The sequence below is a fragment of the Cornus florida genome, unplaced genomic scaffold (assembly GCF_030987335.1).
Source record: "Cornus florida cultivar Cherokee Brave unplaced genomic scaffold, ASM3098733v1 CherokeeBrave_3.0.0_Hap2_Chr05, whole genome shotgun sequence".
NCBI lineage: Eukaryota > Viridiplantae > Streptophyta > Magnoliopsida > Cornales > Cornaceae > Cornus > Cornus florida.
The window spans coordinates 7,154,126-7,172,299 of record NW_026775575.1 but is presented as its reverse complement, the minus strand read 5'-3'; the positions used below and the strand labels follow the sequence as shown (position 1 = coordinate 7,172,299).

Sequence of the window (18,174 nt, the reverse complement as noted above, 5' to 3'; positions counted from 1 at the left end):
AGAGAAAATACCCTTTCCAACAATTCAAACTTGACAACCACCTTCGATCCCACATGAGAGGAATACCACCTGAAGAGGCGTTCAGCACTTCCCATTCCACAATTCTTCCCCATAGACTCCTGACAATCTCAATGGTGATAGAAGCCATCTTAGTTTCCTGTAAACAAACGACATGAGCACTCCACTTCCTCAAAGCTACCTTGACAACTCTTCTTCTTTTCGGATCATTTAGACCACGAACATTCCATGTTATAAGTCGTAGCTTCATGAAGAACCAAAAACGATCAACTCTCCTCCTCCTCCCCATTTACCACTTCTGGTTCTTCCCTTTTCTTTGGTCATCCCATTCTTCCTGTCATAATTAACACAAGAAATCAGATTCTTCACTTCCTGTTCGCCTTTCCTATGCGAATTTCTGACTTTGACTTCTTTTGTGCCACGATTAGATTCAGTACTATCATTTCCTGCAACAATTTCGTGAAGAATAGACAAGGTTTGTTCCTTGTAACCTTCTGAAGAGACACCCAAAGCTTCACTTACTACTCCAGTGTTCTCGATAACCCATTCCATACCCAGATCATTGGTCGTCTCCAAACAATTTGGCTGCACAATTGCCAGAGGTTCCATTACTTCAGATTGATCAAAATCCGTCCAGGAAAAAGAATCTTTAGAACAGTGCTGCTGAGAAGGAAAATCAACCACTCCTAATTGCATATTCCCCTCTGTTTCCGAATTATCATGTTCAGTTGACAAATTTGCCTCATTCACAGATGGTTGACTGTTCAAACCTTCAAACACAGCAAAGAGCCGAAGCTCTTTGAGCAGAGCTATAGCTGAGTCATTATTCAGTTTGAAGTGCAGATCTTTCCCAGCACAAACTGTCACTCCATTGAAACAACCCACACTCCCAATTGTGGCTTTTGAGACATCTAACTCTGACCCATCACTCCATGATCCTGAAGACCCAATGAGGCCCCTCTGTTGATTCGAAACATCCTCCACAAGATCCTTAGTTCTCACCACTCCACCCGAAGAAGAAGAAGTAGAAGTAGAGAGAGCATTTTGAGGATGATCAGAACTCAAACCTGAACATAAAGCGTGAGATCGTGCAACCCATTTCTGTTTTTCAATCCGAGTCCACCGAGATCAATGGCGACCGACATCCATCATCCTCCGCTCAGGTTTCAGCAAATGAGTCGAAGGCTTAACATGGGCTTGAACTTCTTTAAATGGCTTAGGGCTTGGTTTGGTGTTTGGGAAAGAGATAGATAAAGAGTTTGGCCCTTTTCGCACCCTTTTGTTAGGCCCAGATCTAATAGGCCCAGTCTGAATCCGCCCACTTGGCCCGAATCTAAGCGGCCCTTTCTGTACCCGTCGAAAAGGCCCAGAACCAAAGTTCGCTCTGTTGGGTTTAGGCTGATTGAGCCCAAAATTAAGACCAGGCCCAATCTGACTCCTGGCCTGTCTTGACGTCTTCTGGCCCATCTCACCGCCATCCTCAGCCCAAAAAGAAAAGTCCTCCCCCACCTTATCATCAAGAGATAAGGATAAGGCAGAATCTGGAAGAGCACCCCATCGATCTCCACATGTAATCCTTCTCTGCTCATCATCAACGCGTTTGGCCGGCGCGTGAAGATCACTTCATCTTCTACCTCCTATGAACTTCACTGCTTGTTGGATTTCACGATCCTTCAGCCACTGTTGAATCTCGAGCACTCCCTCTTTTCCTTTACTGAGAATCTCATTCCATTTCTCTTCTGACATAAGATGAGATCCGTCACTACCTTCAAGACTCTCTGTTGAAGGAACAAGCTCCGGCGAGATTTCTTCCCAAATCGCGATCTTGTAACAGGTGTCGTTAATAAACACGAACTTTGGACAATCACGGCCGGATCTCATTGTTATCCGAACGCTTTCGGCGTCCCTAGTCTCATCCGCATCAGATCTCACATACCCACCACAAAGCTCTCCCACTTTGACGAACAAAACATGACACCAGAGATGCAAAGGGAGGCCAAACAGCCTGATCTGTTTGAGACCTTTATCACTAAGAACGCCACAACACCCAATGCGGAAGGACCACACGTCGATCCTCAAAGTTGCAGAACCCCACTGTCGTCGCCCTTTCTTTCAACACGCGTTTGGCCTCTGCCTGAGAAGGAAACCGGAAAAGGAGTAGTGAGTCGGACAAGGGTGTTACCCCCACTCCACAAGTCGTATTCCAAGCCCGCACTACCCATTCTTTCACACGATCACAACCCCCCACTTCCTTATCAAATCTTCCGACCAAACACGATGAGAGGACTGACTTCCTTCCTCCGACGGACTCCCCGTCAATGTACAACGACGGTCCTCGGTGAGGAACTGCCATCTTCACTTCCCCTCCAAGCGAGATTCTTGGTAATCTTGCAATTTCCAGAAAGGATTTCATCCCAAACCTAGCAAAATCGCAGTCACACAAATCGCCCCTAGTGTGGTGAAATCGCACATAGTGACGTCATAGTTAACTTAAAAAGACCTTTTGGTGCAGATCCTGATTTTGACAATCTTAACGGAACTTTTCTGATTTGGTTCCCTTATTTTATTTTTTGGTGTTGGTGGGGTGGGGTTTGGGGGCTGGGTCGAAGGGTGTTAGTTTGTAAAGGACTTACCGTTGCGCAGAACATTGTAGACTGTAGAAAAAAGACACTTGTTTTTAGTATAGACTTATTATCGACAATTTTATCATTTAATCACTTAGTATATCATGTTCGTTATATTCATAACATATATTTCAAAATCCACACTTTTTAGTTTTTGAGATTTCTTATAAGGGTATTTGTAAAGAATGGGTTTAGGAATGCTAGAAGGAACGAGTTAGACTTGACTGATGCAAGAGAATTATGGGATGTAAGGAGTCTAAGGACTCGGGGAAGGAAAGAAGGCCAGGAGAAAAACAAAAGGGGAAAGGGGCTTTGGAAAGTTGCCCTTGCGTCATGGCCACCCTCCGTTATTTTTAGGGTTCCTTCCTCATTCCTTTGGTAATATCCATACCACATGGCATTATACAACTATTCCATGTGTCCCCTTTATGTAATTTTCCCAGTTAGGCCGCGGGTATTGTTTTGTAAAGGTCGTGAGTCATGTGACCCTCGCAACTCTAAAACCCTAGCTTAACGAACACTTCTCACAATCCACCATGCCTCAACAATCCCATATTCCCATTTAGGACCATGACGCTGCATGTATCAATGCAACACCATGGACACTCAAGACTGCTATGTCATTAGTCTAATGATCTGCACCCATTTTGTAAGAGGTTCACACGGCAAGAAAAGGTCTGGATACCGTGGTTTATCACCATCCTTCTTAAATGAGGAAACTAATGTGAGATCACTGCTGTGTCCTCACTATCGTGAAGGACACCTTTAAGGGTCACAGACTTAGCGTGTTCGGATAATCTAAAGCGGATTAATTGTCCATTCTACATAAATGGCACATCGAGCATTCCTCGACTCTTTTTTTATAAGTAAAATTATTAAAGGCACTCAAAAGGAGAGTGCTCCTAAGAGAACAAAAAAGCTGCTACCAGCAACATTACTTCTTTAAACTATCAACAAAATCCAAAAGACTATCCAAGGATATACAATTTTGCCCATTAACCCAAAAGAATAAAGACGACAAAATATTATATTTGAGAGACCAAATAGGAGACTCCTTCCCCTTAAAGGATCTCCTATTTCTCTTGTGCTACAATCCCACCAAAGACAGAGGGGAGGGACCCTCCAAGCATCTTTGACTCGGCTCTCCACTATACACCCTTTCCAAGCCTCAAGCAAATCAACCGCGGACTCAGGGAACACCCAAGCCACACCAAAGGCAAGCAAGAACATAGCCCAAATGTCCCTCACCATAGGGCAATGAATCAAAAGGTGGTTCACAGATTCTCCGACTTCTTACACATGCAACACCAGTTCACTACAACTTGGCATCTTCTTCTGAGGTTGTCGAGAGTGAGGATACTTCCGACAACGGAGAGTCTGGAAAGAAGTGATGGCTCTCATGCGATGAAAGAAGATAATTGGTTGAGGACTGTAAGGGTACGAAAGGCGTCGAGGAGCTTCATAGATGGATGGATGAACGGGAGTTGTAGAGGACGATTAGAGTCGTTGGAGGAAGACAGAGTGCTCCTCACGAGTGTGTTGAGAGTGGCTATGCTGGAATGAGGGGGGAGATACGTGGTGAGCAGAGAGGCAATGATCAAGATTGCAACCTTATCTCTAAAGATGTTTAAAATTTCGAACAGGGGACATGTGTTAGAGGAAGATCTAATGGATACAGGCATGGGCGGTGGAGGTCTGTTCCAGCAAAGAGATTTGGTAGGGAGGCTTTTAGCAGGCCACGTGACCATCTGGATTCTTCGGGGCATTTTGTTTTTTCTGATCGTGGGCTGGGTTAAGGCTTTAAGCCCAATTCCATGGGGCATGTTAATGGACCTGCTTCAAAAGATTTTGCTTAACCAATTTTCTCCGGCTCACAGAGACATGATCCTTTTGGTGCGGGTAAAGGAGGGAGGCCCAACTCTGGACCTTTTGAGAAGAGGCTTGTGTCTAACGGGAAGGGCCGTCATCATGATGTGAGTTCTTGTTTTCGTGGACCTGGGTCACTTAAAAAAGGCTCAATTTCTGCTTTGTATGATCAGCAAGTCGGAAATATGGGTGGGCCTGTTCTTTTCAATCATTTTGGGCCAATTCATTATGACCCAATTAATGAGGGCTTGACCCAAGCTCCTCCTCAACATCAGAGATTTGTTTCGCCCCAATCCAAGGCGCATATGCAGAAGACACAGTTCAAGACTTCATCCAATCATATGTCAAGGGATCATTCTCAGAATTCACAGAGATTTCATCAGTGTTATTAAAAGTGCGCCTGGGCGCGCGCCTAGGCGCAAGGCGCCTATAGGTGCACCTCATGCACCTCATGCTAGCCCAGGCGTAGCGACCTTCACTAGGCGCGCGCCTGGGCTGCGCCTTGGATAGTTTAAGAGGCGCGCTTCATATATTCTATGCTCCTTCATATATTTGTTTGATGTATTACGTGTACTTTGTGTTTGCTTGTTTAGTTTATATCATTATATATATATATATAGTTACAGCTTTTGGAAACTGAAAGAGTACAAAATGGAAACTTAAAGTACAAAAAGAAAAGTTTTCTTGTGACTTGGCAACCCAATGTCTCCCAACAGTCAACAAAACAAATCAGTCAAAGAGCAAAGGCTGCAGCAGAAATAAAGACGTGTGGGAGTGGGAAAGAGAAAGAGAAGAGAGAGAAGAGAGAAAGAAAGAGAAGAGAAGAGCAGAGAAGAGGAGAGGGCTACCAGTCCGTCCGGCCAGGAATCACCGAATCAAATTAACAGGTCAGTTTTGTTTTTTTTTTTTTTTTCCTTCTCCAGTTCTCCTCTTCTCTCTCTCTCTTCATTTGCTCTAATCTCTATATCTCGCCCTTTAATTTTTTTTTTTCTTCTTCTCCTCTATTTCTCTGATTTTCTTCTTTCTTTTTCTGGGTCTATCAAATTAACAGGTCAGTTTTTTTTTCCTTCTCCAGTTCTCCTCTTCTCTTCTCCTCTTCTCTCTCTCTCTCTTCATTTGCTCTAATCTCTATATCTCGCCCTTTTTTTTTTTTTTCTTTTCTTCTCTATTTCTCTGATTTTCTTCTTTCTTTTTCTGGGTCTCTAGTAGACTGGTATTTTTTTTTTCAGGTCTCTTATTTTTTTTCTTCTATCTTTTTCTCTGTCTCTGTATTTTTTTTTTTTCTTCTTTCTTTTTCTCCGTCCCTGTTTCTGTTCTTCTTGGTCTCTTTTTTTCTTCCTCCTCTCTATATATCTGGTTTTGTGTTTTTTTAGCTCTTTCTTTTTCTGGGTCTTTTTTTTTTTCTTTTCTATCTTTTTCTCCATCTCTGTTTTTGTTCTTGTGAGTCTCTGTTTTTTTTCTTCTTCTTTCTTTTTCTTCATCTACTCCTCTCCCGTGTCTTGCTATATATATATATATATATAATTTTTTTTTTTTGTTCTCTCTGGCCTGTATTTTTTTTCTCGTTGTATTTTTTTCCATCATTTTCAACTTCTTGGTGTATAGCTGTAAATCTGTACGCTCTTCATCATCATCAGTCTTCAGCAAACATAGTTTGCAGTGCTATATTACCCGTAGGAGAATCAGTACACCACCTCACCCTTTAATAAAGAAATACCGAATACAATAAGACTTTTTAAAATTATTATTTTTTTGTTGTCTGTTAATTGCTGTAAAATTTCAGACTCTGTTTTTGTTCTCTATAGCCTTCATTTTTTTCCCCGTCATTTACTCCACCGTATTTTTTTTTTTTTTTTTCAATCTCTGCTTTGAAGGCTGTCTGTCTCTTTTTTTTTTTTTTTGTTGTTGTGTTCTGCTGAATTTTGCTACATGGATTATTTAAATTTTGAATGCATCTTTTTGAATGGTGTTTGCTGAAAGTGTGAATGTTGTTTGCTGAATTTAACTTGGTCCATCACTCCATTGACTCCATTCTATTTCTCATTGTAAATACTAAATAGATAGGAAAAAATGTCAAAGGATCCAGCTTGGAATTATTGTCACCTGCAAAACCCACAAGATAGGAATGCAACATGTAATTTTTGTGAAAAAGTTATGAAAGGGGGTATTTACAGGGCTAAGCAACACATTGTAGGAGGATATAGAAATGTACAAGCATGTAAAAAGTGCCCTGAACATGTGAAAGAGGAGATTAGAGAATACATGAGCAAGAAGAAAGAAGAAAAGGAATACACAAATTTGTTGCCGGATTTTGATGACATGGATGATCAAGATGAGGATGATGTTGCAATTATTGATGTTAAGGGTAAAAGAGTGGCAAGTGGAACTGGAAGCAATAATATTCAATCAAAAAAGCAGAAGCAGAAAGGTCCTATTGATTTGTACTTCACCCCTCCTCCGGAAGTGGCTGTGCAAAATAGAAAAAATGACAAGGGTAAGCAAACAACAATTGACAGTGCTTGCAAGAAAGAACTTAGAAACCGAGCATGCCAACGGTTTGCAAGATGGATGTATGATGCCGAGATATCATTCAATGCCCTTAATTATGATAGTTTTGCACCAGTTGTTGAAGCTATTGGCCAACATGGTCCAGGAATGAAACCTCCGTCTTATCATGAGGTGAGAGTTCCCCTCCTCAAGAAAGAACTGGGGCATACAGACAATTTAATGCGGGATCATAAGGAGGAATGGGCAAAATACGGATGCACAATTATGGCAGATGGATGGGAGGATAAAAGACTGAGGTGTTTGATTAATTTTCTGGTGAATTGTCCTAAAGGGACAATGTTCATTCAATCTGTCGATGCTTCCTCTTATTCAAAGACCGGTGAAAAAATGTTCGACTTGCTTAACAAGTCCGTGTAGCAAATTGGAGCAACAAATGTGGTTCAAGTAGTCACTGAAAGTGCATCTTCTAATGTTGTGGCAGGTATAGATGTCAATATGCACTTGATGTGAAAATTTTAGGTTTATTGCTTCTAGCCTTCTATTAATCCAAATTTTCTTTCTTTACAATAGGGAGAATGTTGGAGGGAAGGCACCGACATTTGTATTGGTCACCTTGTGCTGCACATTGTGTGGACCTGATGTTGGAGGACATTGCTAAGATCCCAAATATAATGATGACCATAAAGAGAGCTATAATGTTAAATGGTTATATTTATAACCGTTCGGGTTTGTTAAACATGATGAGGTGTTATACTGGACATAAAGAGTTGCTGCAACGACACGATTTGCCACTTCATTTATCACATTATCAAGCATCCATCGTCAAAAGGATTGCTTGAGGAAGATGTTCACTTCACAAGAATGGACCTCCAGTAAATGGGCGAAAGAGATACAAGGGAAAAATGTAGCACATATTGTGTTGATGCCTTCATTTTGGACAAACATTGTGTACTCTCTCAAAGTAGCAAGCTCTCTTGTTCGTGTACTTAAGTTGGTTGATGGTGAGAGAAGGCCTCCAATGGGATATATTTATGAGGCTATGGAAAGGGCTAAAGAAGCGATAGCTAAAGCTTTTGGTGGGAATGAGGAGAAGTATAAGGACATCTTTAAGATCATTGATAGAAGGTGGAATATCCAACTCCATCGCCCTTTGCATGCAGCTGGGCATTTGTTAAACCCAGAATATTTTTATAGCAATCCAAATATTGAGCAAGATGAAGAGGTGATGGGTGGTTTATATCAATGCATAGAAAGATTGGTTCCAACCACTGAAGTGCAAGATAAAATTTCTTTGGAGTTGAGTAGATATATGAAAGCTGATGGTCTATTTGGCTCATCAATTGCTATTAGACAAAGAAAGTCAAGGGCACCAGGTAAACAACTCAATTAATCATTTTTTAGTATATTTGAATTTTAATTTTGTTAATTTTTTACTAATAATATGTAAATAACAGCCGATTGGTGGTCCGCATATGGTTCTACAACTCCTAATTTGCAAAAATTTGCTATTAAAGTACTTAGCCTCACGTGTAGCGCATCTGGGTGTGAATGAAATTGGAGTGTATTTGAACATGTAAGTTTGTAGTATTAGTAATTCAATGATAAAAAATTATATTATAAATAGTTATACACTTATACTTATTAATTATTTGAATTAATGCAGCTTCATAGCAAGAAGAGGAACCGGCTAACTCAATGTCGATTGAATGATTTGGTTTTCATCAAGTATAATAGAGCACTAAAACGACGATATGATATGCATGATAGGATCGATCCAATCCTTTTAAATGATATAGATGATAGCAATGAGTGGTTGGTTGGAATAATGGATGAAGATGTAGATGCCGAAAATGAGTTGGTGTTTGAAGATGACTCTTTGACATGGGGTGTAGTTGCTAGAGCTACCGGGGCTGGAGAGTCCAGCCATAATTTAAGATCAAGATCAGCTCCAAGGGCAACAAAGAGGACAACACCTTCATGCTCGTCTTCACTACGAATCATAAATGATGACGAGGCAAACTCTGAGGACACAGAAGAGGAAGAAGATGCCGAGGGTTACAAATCTTTTAATGGGGACGATGATGAGACTATGTTGTTTGGTGAAGAGGATGATATTTAGGTCCCTTAAGATTGTTTGGTAACTTTGGTTTTAGGAGTCCTTGCTAAAACTCAAAACTAAAACTGATATTTTGTTGCTTGGTTTATAAATTTGGTAGGCTATTAAGTATTGACTATGATACTTTATAGATTTGGTAGGCTACTAAGTATCTTTTGATGGATCTGTTTTGGAGTCAAATGATAGCTTTTGCTTAAGACATCAAGTATAAATTTATAATATATGGTTAATTGGTTTATGTTTTGCTTTTTTTGAATCTTTCTTATGAATAAATAGCTTTATTAGTTTAATTGTTCTATTTTTCTAGTTACTTTATTGGTTTAATTGTGATATATTTAGACTAATTTAGTGTTTTTATTATTGGATGTTCATTGTTTGATTGTGTTATTTTTGTTAACAATTATTGTTTTAAAATTTTACTTGTGCACCTCACATCACTCAGGCTCGCGCCTCGCCGTGCGCCTCGCGCCTAGGCTCCAAGGGACCTCTAGCGCCTCGGTGCGCCTTGGGCTTTTAATAACTATGGATTTCATCGACGTGCCGCAAACAAGAAATGGACCAAGATGGAGAAGCATAATTGGATCACAACCAATGTTGAGTCCAGCATTCCACAGAGTAGCAAGAGCCATAGCAACAATGATGAGCATGGTGGTTGGACGGATTGTGGTTCAAAGCGCCAGGGACATTTCCATAAGTTTCATGCTTTATCGAAAGGTCGGTGATGGTCTCGCAAGCAGAAACAAAAATGGGTGACGTCAATCAAAGATGATTTTATTCCTGGTATGTGCCCCACTCCTCTTCTTCAGTCTTCTTCTCTCTGTTCCTTCTTCTTCTTCTACTCCTCCTTTAGGGGTGTTGAGGAGTGGTGTTAGGGGGATGGAAGGGGGGATTTTGGCTGAATCTCATAGACTGTCGCCGGTCATGGAAGTGGATTATGAAGGTTCATAGGAGGATGATTGTGGAGGGATGTCAGACTTTTCAGACTTCACAGGGGCTATTACATGTTATGACTCTAGCACTGATGTTGATTACTGCAATCATCTAAAGCTCCTCCCAAATGCAAAGGAAGATGGAAGTTTAATTCTGTGTGTTGGCCGGGGAACGCAATTGATTATTGATAAAGGGATTGCTGATGCTCTACGTGCTGATCTGAAACTTCACTGTGCTGAGAATATTTGTGATTCTGAGTGGCTGAATTTATGTAACAGTGAGACCCAATTGTTGATTGATGGAGTGACTGCCGATGCTCTGCACTCAGACCTGAGACTTCATTGTGATGGGGCCATGGGTGGAGCTGTTTCGCCAAGTTTGCTGGTGCATGGGGATGGTAGTGGTGTTGACTGTTTTCCTGCCCTGGATTTCCCACCGCCAGTGTGGGAAAATTCTGGAGTCATAGGAATTGACATTCCATTGGATGCAATCAGGGAAGTGCAGAGGGATGCTATTCTGGAAGACCGGAATGAGGGATGGTTCATGGAATGCATCGAGGGCACTAGCAAGCTGCTGGGAATGTCATGTGCTGGGGAGGTTGATCAGATTCATGACTTTGTTCCAAGAGGTGGATGATGATTGGGCTTTGATGAAACAGAAGAAAAGTCCTTGCCGGAAGGGGGTGAGGGAGCTTAATAGTCTCATTTCCTATGTGAATTATGAAGGTAGGAGTGGAGAAGGTATTGATAACAGAAGTGGGAGAAGGAGGGGAGGGGTGAAAGATATTGTGTGTCTATGAAGCTCAAAGTAGTGTCTTGGAATGTTCGGGGTCTCAATGAACCGAACAAAAGGAAGGTGGTGAAGGCTTTGATTCGGAAATGGGGGCTCAAGTGGTGTGTTTACAAGAATCCAAGTCAGCCGACTCCACAACTAGAGTGATGAAAAGTCTATGGGGTGGTAGATTTGTGGATTGGGAGGTGATTGATGCGGAGGGGACAACGAGGGGTATTGTGGTTCTTTGGGACAAAAGGTGGGTGTCTAAAGTGGATGTATGGAAAGGAAGGTTCTTTGCATTGGAAGAGGATGGTATGCAATGGATGTTTTTATGGGTCAGGAGGGGATGTGGAGAGGAGAGGGCTATGGGAGGAGTTGAGGATGGCTAGATATAGATGGGCAGTGCCGTGGTGTGTGTGTGTGTGTGTGTGTGTGTGGGGGGGGGGGGGGGGTGGGGTGGGGATAGACTCATAATGCCATCTGCCACTGAATTAAACAAATTCGCGTAAATGTTTGGTGGTACGCTCATAGTGCCATTTGCCACTGAATTAAACAAATTCGCGTAAATGTTTGGCAGTCGGTTCATAGTGCTATTTTCCACTGACTTAGTTAAATTCTTGGTGATCGGCTAGAATGCCAATTGCCACTGAATTAAATGAATTTGTACAAGTATTTGGCTTTCGGCTCATAGTGCCATTTGCCACTGACTTAGTCAAATTCTTGGCGATCGGCTAGAATGCCCCTTGCCGCTGGATTAAATGAATTTATACAACTATTTGGCATTCGGTTCATTGTGCCATTTGCCAGTGACTTGGTCAATTTCTTGGCAATCGACTAGAATGCCACTGAATTAAAAGAATTTATACAAGTATTTGGCGTTCGGCTCATAGTGCCATTTGCCACTGACTTGATCAAATTTTTAGCGATCGGCTAGAATGCCTCTTGCCACTGACTTAAATGAATTTGTACAAGTATTTGGCGTTCAGCTCATAGTGCCATTTGCCACTGACTTGGTCAAATTCTTGGCGATCGGCTAGAATGCCACTTGCCACTGACTTAAATGAATTTGTACAAGTATTTGGCGTTCGGCTCATAGTGCCATTTGCCACTGACTTGGTCAAATTCTTGGCGATCGGCTAGAATGCCACTTGCCACTAAATTAAATGAATTTGTACAAATATTTGGCGTTCGGCTCATAGTGCCATTTGCCACTGACTTGTTTATGCTATGTTCAAGTTTCTTTTTCTTTAAAAAACTCTTCTCTTGATAGATTTCTTGTTGCTCAATCATCTTACATTCATATAGACATACTTTTAAAGGGAAAGATAAACCAATGGAAACTTAATTGACTGTTTCATTCTACTGATAATACCTCTTCAGATATGTTGCATTCCATGGCTTGGAAACCTACCTTCTGGCTAATGTCTCTAGCATGTATACCCTCTTCCCTATGACTCCTACGACTCTGTAGGGTCATTCCCATGGTGGCATCATTTTCGGGGTGATGCCCACCACTCTCTTCAACACTAGCTCTCCAGGAGTAAAGTCTCTATGCCTCATCCATTTATTATGACTTTTCGTGAGCGTCTGTTGGTATGAGGCAAGCCTGATTGTTGTCGCATCCCTCTTTTCCTCTAGAAGATCGAGGTTGAGCTCCAACATTTTGTCATTCTGTTCTTGGTTCCATGCTATGCTCCGAACAGTTGGCACTATTTGCTCGATCGGTATCATTGCCTCTATGCGATACGCCATAGCGAACGGACTTTCACCGGTTGGCCTTCTTGGGGTTGTTTGGTAGGCCCACAGGACATTCGGAAGATCCTCAAGCCAGTTGCCCTTCTCCTTCTCCAGTTTTTTCTTTATGCAGCTGAAAATTAACCTTTTTGTGATCTCAGCCTGCTCGTTCCCTTGTGGATGGCTAACTGCGGCAAGCTTCTGATTGATCCCATGCTCATCCAGCAGGCTTCTCATATACTGGTTGTCCAAGTTCGTACCGTTGTCCATAACGATAGACCTCGGGACCCCAAACCGACAAATTATGTTGTTCCATATGAAGTGCCTCACTGTGTGCCCGTCACGCTGGGATACGGTTCTGCCTCTACGCACTTAGTAAAATAGTCTGTTGCGAGCAGGACGTACTGATTTTGTGACCTTGCCTTTGGTAGAGGACTTACCACATCCATCCCCCATTGTGCGAAAGGCTATTACGTGCAAATCCTCAGGTGGTTGGTGTATCAACAGTCCGTATCTCTGGCACTTGTTGCAAGAAACTCTCTTCTTATTAGGAAAGTCTTCTTACACTTGAAGCAATCTACCTCATTCTTTCTCACTAACTTCTATAAATATAAGTTTACATTTACCTTAAAACTCCTCTCTTGGCTCTCAAACCTGGGCCTCTCTGGGCTGGTTCTTCTCCCTAGGCCACACAAGATAGGAAAACCCGCTCATAATGCTGGTTAAAATGGGCCTAGTAATGTCGCGCCCTGGGTCTGATGGATTGGTTTATGTGTGGCCTAACGGCCCAATGGTGCTCCACACCTGGTGGACCGGCCCGAGTGTGGCCCACTCCATTTTCTGTCCTTTCATTTGGGTTTATGCCTCATGTTGCTAGTAAACATTATATGGTAGAATGTAGATGTTTATTGGACTATTTCAATGCTCTGTTGCTCATTTGGGTTTATGCCTTATGTTGCTAGTAAACATTATATGGTAGAATGTAGATGTTTATTGCCTAAAGTCATGATTGTTGATATAGGCATATTGCTTACTATACAAGTTACTGATGTAGATATAGATGTCAAATAGAGACCTGTAAAAGGCTAAAAGCATTTATGCGAAACCCTTATTTGCAATACGTACTATTCTTCTCTCTATCTGCATTCTTAACTACTTGGCTTCAGCATTAAATTTTGAAAAATAGAGGCAGTAGTCTCTCTTCTTTTATTTATTTTTTATTTTGGGTTGGTTATGGGAGTTTAGTTTGTGAAGTAACTAATTTGCCATATTCCTTCTCCACAATTGTCCATTCTTTCATATCTCCATCTGATGATAAGGTTCTATCAGATAGCTCAGGATGAGACTTATGAAGAGGCCCCAATTGAATCATGAACGTAATGAACAAGACCTTGAGATAATGACCTAGAGGTGGGGTGAATAGGTCGGTTCCCACTTTTGAATACTGTAAACAATTGAATGCGGAAGGTAATATATCTATGATATATTAATTCAAATACCGATTGGTGAATTTATTACTCTTTGTATTCAATATTCAGTTAAAGTACTTTGACCCTTAAAGAAACAAAATCAGATTTAAACAAATAAATTACTAAACAAAGACACTACATCTAATTTAATAAATAAATAAACAAACTTGTAGCCTTTAAAATAGCCACTTCCTAGTGATAGGTTAAATCTGGTTAATTGCTTCTAAACATTCAAGCACTTATATGTGATGATTTCATCAAGATAAACATTCAAGCATATATCATCCACATAGCATAGATAAAAAAAACCTCGGGACTTGGCACGGCCAATGAATTCACTATGAAGAAAGAGTGTACAATTAGTCCAGTTCAACGCGATGAACACCATATTACTTCTAGACTTAGTATGACAACAAATCCTCAATGTTGGTTCACGTACAATTGCTTTACACCACGCTCAGTTTCAACCCAATAGCCCTATCGTGGCACTCTAGAAAATCTCTTCAGTTGTCCTCCACCCGATCCATCTCTTCAGTTTACCTTGGAATCGTTCCGTCAACCAATCTGTCCACCACTTCACTGTTTGGATTGGTTTGTAGCACTTTGTTGTGTTGATGTTGAACTTTCAGCTCATACCGCAACAATATATATCAACACATGTATTACATCATAATTACCATATCTAATGCAGAGTGTATGATATGTGTGTGTGATGCATAAAAACAAAATCACAAGATATACGGTCTTATATATCAAGTGTGGTGCCCTCAACTCACGTAAGAAATATCTCACACAAACTCTCTTATGGATACACACAAGTAGAACTCTCACACAGAACACTCGTGGATAAACAAATAAATAAAAAAATCTTTTAGCGGTAGTAAGCACTATAGGGCTTTTGACACTCAAGGGACACACACACACGGTTTATATTTTTAGACTTTGTATATATAGATAACTATACTTGTTCCCCACTCAAATGTCTTGGTCTCCAAGTAGACTTGTTTTTTAAGTCGTATATTAGATAACAATTAAAATAAATAAAATATATGGAAAGACTATTATGGAAGAATATTAAGTCTTTTCAGATGAAAAACATTTTAAACTTGACCCACTAAAATATTAAAAAATGATCAAGGAAACCCAATTAGGAAATGAAGTTTTCTACTTAAAATATTTCCATCGATCTTATTGGAATAGGCTTCGATCGATCGAGGCTTCATTCCGTTTTATCGATGTCCTTAGCAAGTCTATCCATCGAAGTTTGCATTGGGTCGATCTATTGAGACAGCTGCAACTTTATGTTTTCGACTTCATTGACTTGAAATCAGCTTAAAGTAATTGAACACATGTTTAAGTCATCAAAACACGTTCTAGGAGGCTCTATAAAAAGTTTTTCTTGATGCATACTCATATATGGAGTCTTAAGGCAACTTAAAACTTAACAAAAATAGCGCGTATGCAATTTGCAGAAAACTAATCCTTGGATATGCTAAAAATCAATATGGAAAGTATTAACACACTAGGCAAAACTGATCCTAAGCAATATTTGCCTTCTATATATTTTTGGGTAAGTATATATGTATTTATATATCACTTATAAATTTAAGTAGATCTTGGACTATTCTGCCCTTTGTAGTAGTTTTCTGGACTGTTTTGCCCTTTTAAGTAGTTCTTTGACTAATTTGCCCTTTGAAGATCTTTGGACCTTTTTGCCCTTTTGATGTAGTCATCTTCAAGCAGTCTTATCTTCACATTTAAATCATCTATCCATTCTATTGCTATCTCACTTACTAAAATAGATAATCATTAAATTACATAGAGTGAGTTTTCTCCTACAAAATTTGCCAATCATAATATTAGAATTACAAAATTCCTAGCACCATCTGCACCCTTTTGTATGTCTAAAGGTAAGGCTATGTTGCAGCATTTTTTGCATCAATCCTGCAATTGAATTTGGGATCAATTAATTTAGTCACTGGTCAGTCTGGGTTGTCCAAAACTCTTGACACTGGTTGGTTCTTAACGTAGAAGGATATATATTTTTCTTCTCTCCCTCTCTGTCTCTCTCCTTAATACATAGAAGGATATATTCTTTCTCCGCAATTGTTCACTCTTTCCATTATTTTATATTTCCATCTCTTCTTCTGTACGTCAATGGTAACACTTAAGCTGCTCTTTTGCGTCAATCCTGCAATTGAATTTGGATCAATTTAGTCACCGGTCAGTCAGGTTGTCCGACTAATTTCGGTTCGCTTTGAACCTATAGTGTGTGAAATGCAAGTTGTTGACCTAAAGGATTCATCCTTAGACAATCCATTGATTTTGATGATTACAAACCATTAATGATGTTCTCGGACTAATATTTACATTAAGTGTGTAGATTCAAGATCACATCTATAAAAAGCAAATGAGTTCAAAAAGCATAAAGCTGTAAAGAACAAGATTCAAACAAGCAACTCAAAAAGAAGAAAGCAAGATTACCTTGAAGCTTGAAACGATCATGGACAAGGCTTGAAGAAAGGGGTAAATAGCTTGGTGAGTGTTTATGATTCAATGTCAAAGTAATTTATGAATCCATTTGAAGCTCATATCTATAGACTCATGCATTTATTCCTAGAAAGCATCTCCAAGGGCATTTAAGTCTTTTCACTTAAAAAAATGTAACTTACAGTTCATGTAACCGATTAGATGAAATGGTCTAACCGATCAGATGCATGGACATAAAGCATATTTATAGACACAATGTAACCGGTTAGATGAAATGATCTATCTGATCAGATGCATTAAGATAGAGAACATGTTTTCACTACAATGCATGATGTAACCGATCAGATCACCTCATGTAACCGATTAGATCACTTGAAGTAATCGATCAGATGTATTAAGACAGAGAACAAACATTTCACCATGAAGCATGATGTAACCGATTAGATAGCATCATGTAACCGATCAGATCACATGAAGTAATCGGTTAGTTTGCATAAAGTTACCGATCAAATGAATTAAGCTAGAGAATGTCTTTTGCATTCTTCTTTATGTAACCAATCAGACAAAAGCATGTAACCGATCATATGAGATCTGGATCTCATCTAACCAAGTAGATCAATCCATGTAACCGGTTACTTGGTTACCTATAAATATCTCTAACTGCTGAAAACGCATTAAATGCTTGTCACTTATCTCCAACAGCTATATTTCTGCAATTAATGCTCCTGACCTACCATCAACCAACAAAAGACTCTTTTTTTTTTTATAATAATAATTGAAATAAAAAAGGCGTTCAAGAGGGGAACGCATCCCTTATACAAAATATACAAAAGTGGAACTAGGGATTAAGATCCCAAAGAAGCCAAAAAAATAATTAAATCTTCGGAAGAAGAACAGGACTTCCTCTTCACATAACTGAAAAGAGAGCGTATGATGTGAAATTTCAGACTCACCATGGACGATTCTTTCCCTTTGAACATTCTACTATTCCTCTCCTTCCAAATGCACCACCAAACACAATGTGGTACAACTCTCCAATAATCACGAACAGCGCTACTTACACGGCATCCTCTCCATATACAAACCAAATCCTTAGGGTAACGAGGCATAACCCAATGCATATCAAACAGACAAAAGATAAGATTCCAACAATCTTTCACTATAGGACAATGTAATAGAATGTGAGCAACTGACTCACCATCTTGTTTGCACAAACAGCACCAATTAACAAGACAATTGCCCCTTTTCCTTAGATTATCAATCGTAAGGATCTTAGCCTAAACAGCGGTCCAAACAAAGAATGCCACTCTAGTTGGAGCCATAGAACGCCAAATAGTCTTCCATGGAAAATCAACAATATCAAAATCAGAAAGACATAAGAAGAACAAACTTCAAAGCGACCATGGGAAGAGGGAATCCATGTCATAACATCACTACCTTTGCCAATTGCTGCCAATTGCCTCCTGTCGATACAACAAATCCATGGAAACACATACCTCGTCCACCTCCCAAAACATATTTCTGTGTATCTTTGAGAAAACATTTGAAATAGCATTCAAGAGCATTTATTCAAGCATTCATTTCTCTTGTTCATTCAATCATCACCATAGACTTGAGCTTCGTTTGATTCATTTGTTACTCTAGT

General features: G+C 40.0%; 3 protein-coding genes across 7 annotated transcripts in view; all 3 read left to right on the top strand.

Annotated features, from left to right (window-relative positions):
* LOC132306095 (lactoylglutathione lyase) overlaps nt 1-18,174 on the top strand; it is a 58,884-nt gene that overhangs the window by 39,712 nt on the left and 998 nt on the right. The window contains exon 9 of one of the 5 annotated variants that reach the window (XR_009481816.1): nt 16,423-16,577. The exons of the other annotated variants lie outside the window; for them this stretch is intronic. The gene's annotated coding sequence lies outside the window, so the exon portion shown is untranslated. The remainder of the gene's footprint in view (nt 1-16,422; nt 16,578-18,174) is intronic. 5 annotated transcript variants of the gene reach the window in all.
* Nucleotides 6,579-7,433, top strand: LOC132306061 (uncharacterized). The gene has a single exon (XM_059803257.1). The coding sequence runs from the start codon at nt 6,579-6,581 to the stop codon at nt 7,431-7,433; it is 855 nt and encodes a 284-aa protein (XP_059659240.1).
* On the top strand, nt 7,861-9,135 carry LOC132306060 (uncharacterized). Its single transcript, XM_059803256.1, has 3 exons — nt 7,861-8,389; nt 8,471-8,529; nt 8,680-9,135. The coding sequence occupies exons 1-3, from the start codon at nt 7,861-7,863 to the stop codon at nt 9,133-9,135; spliced, it is 1,044 nt and encodes a 347-aa protein (XP_059659239.1).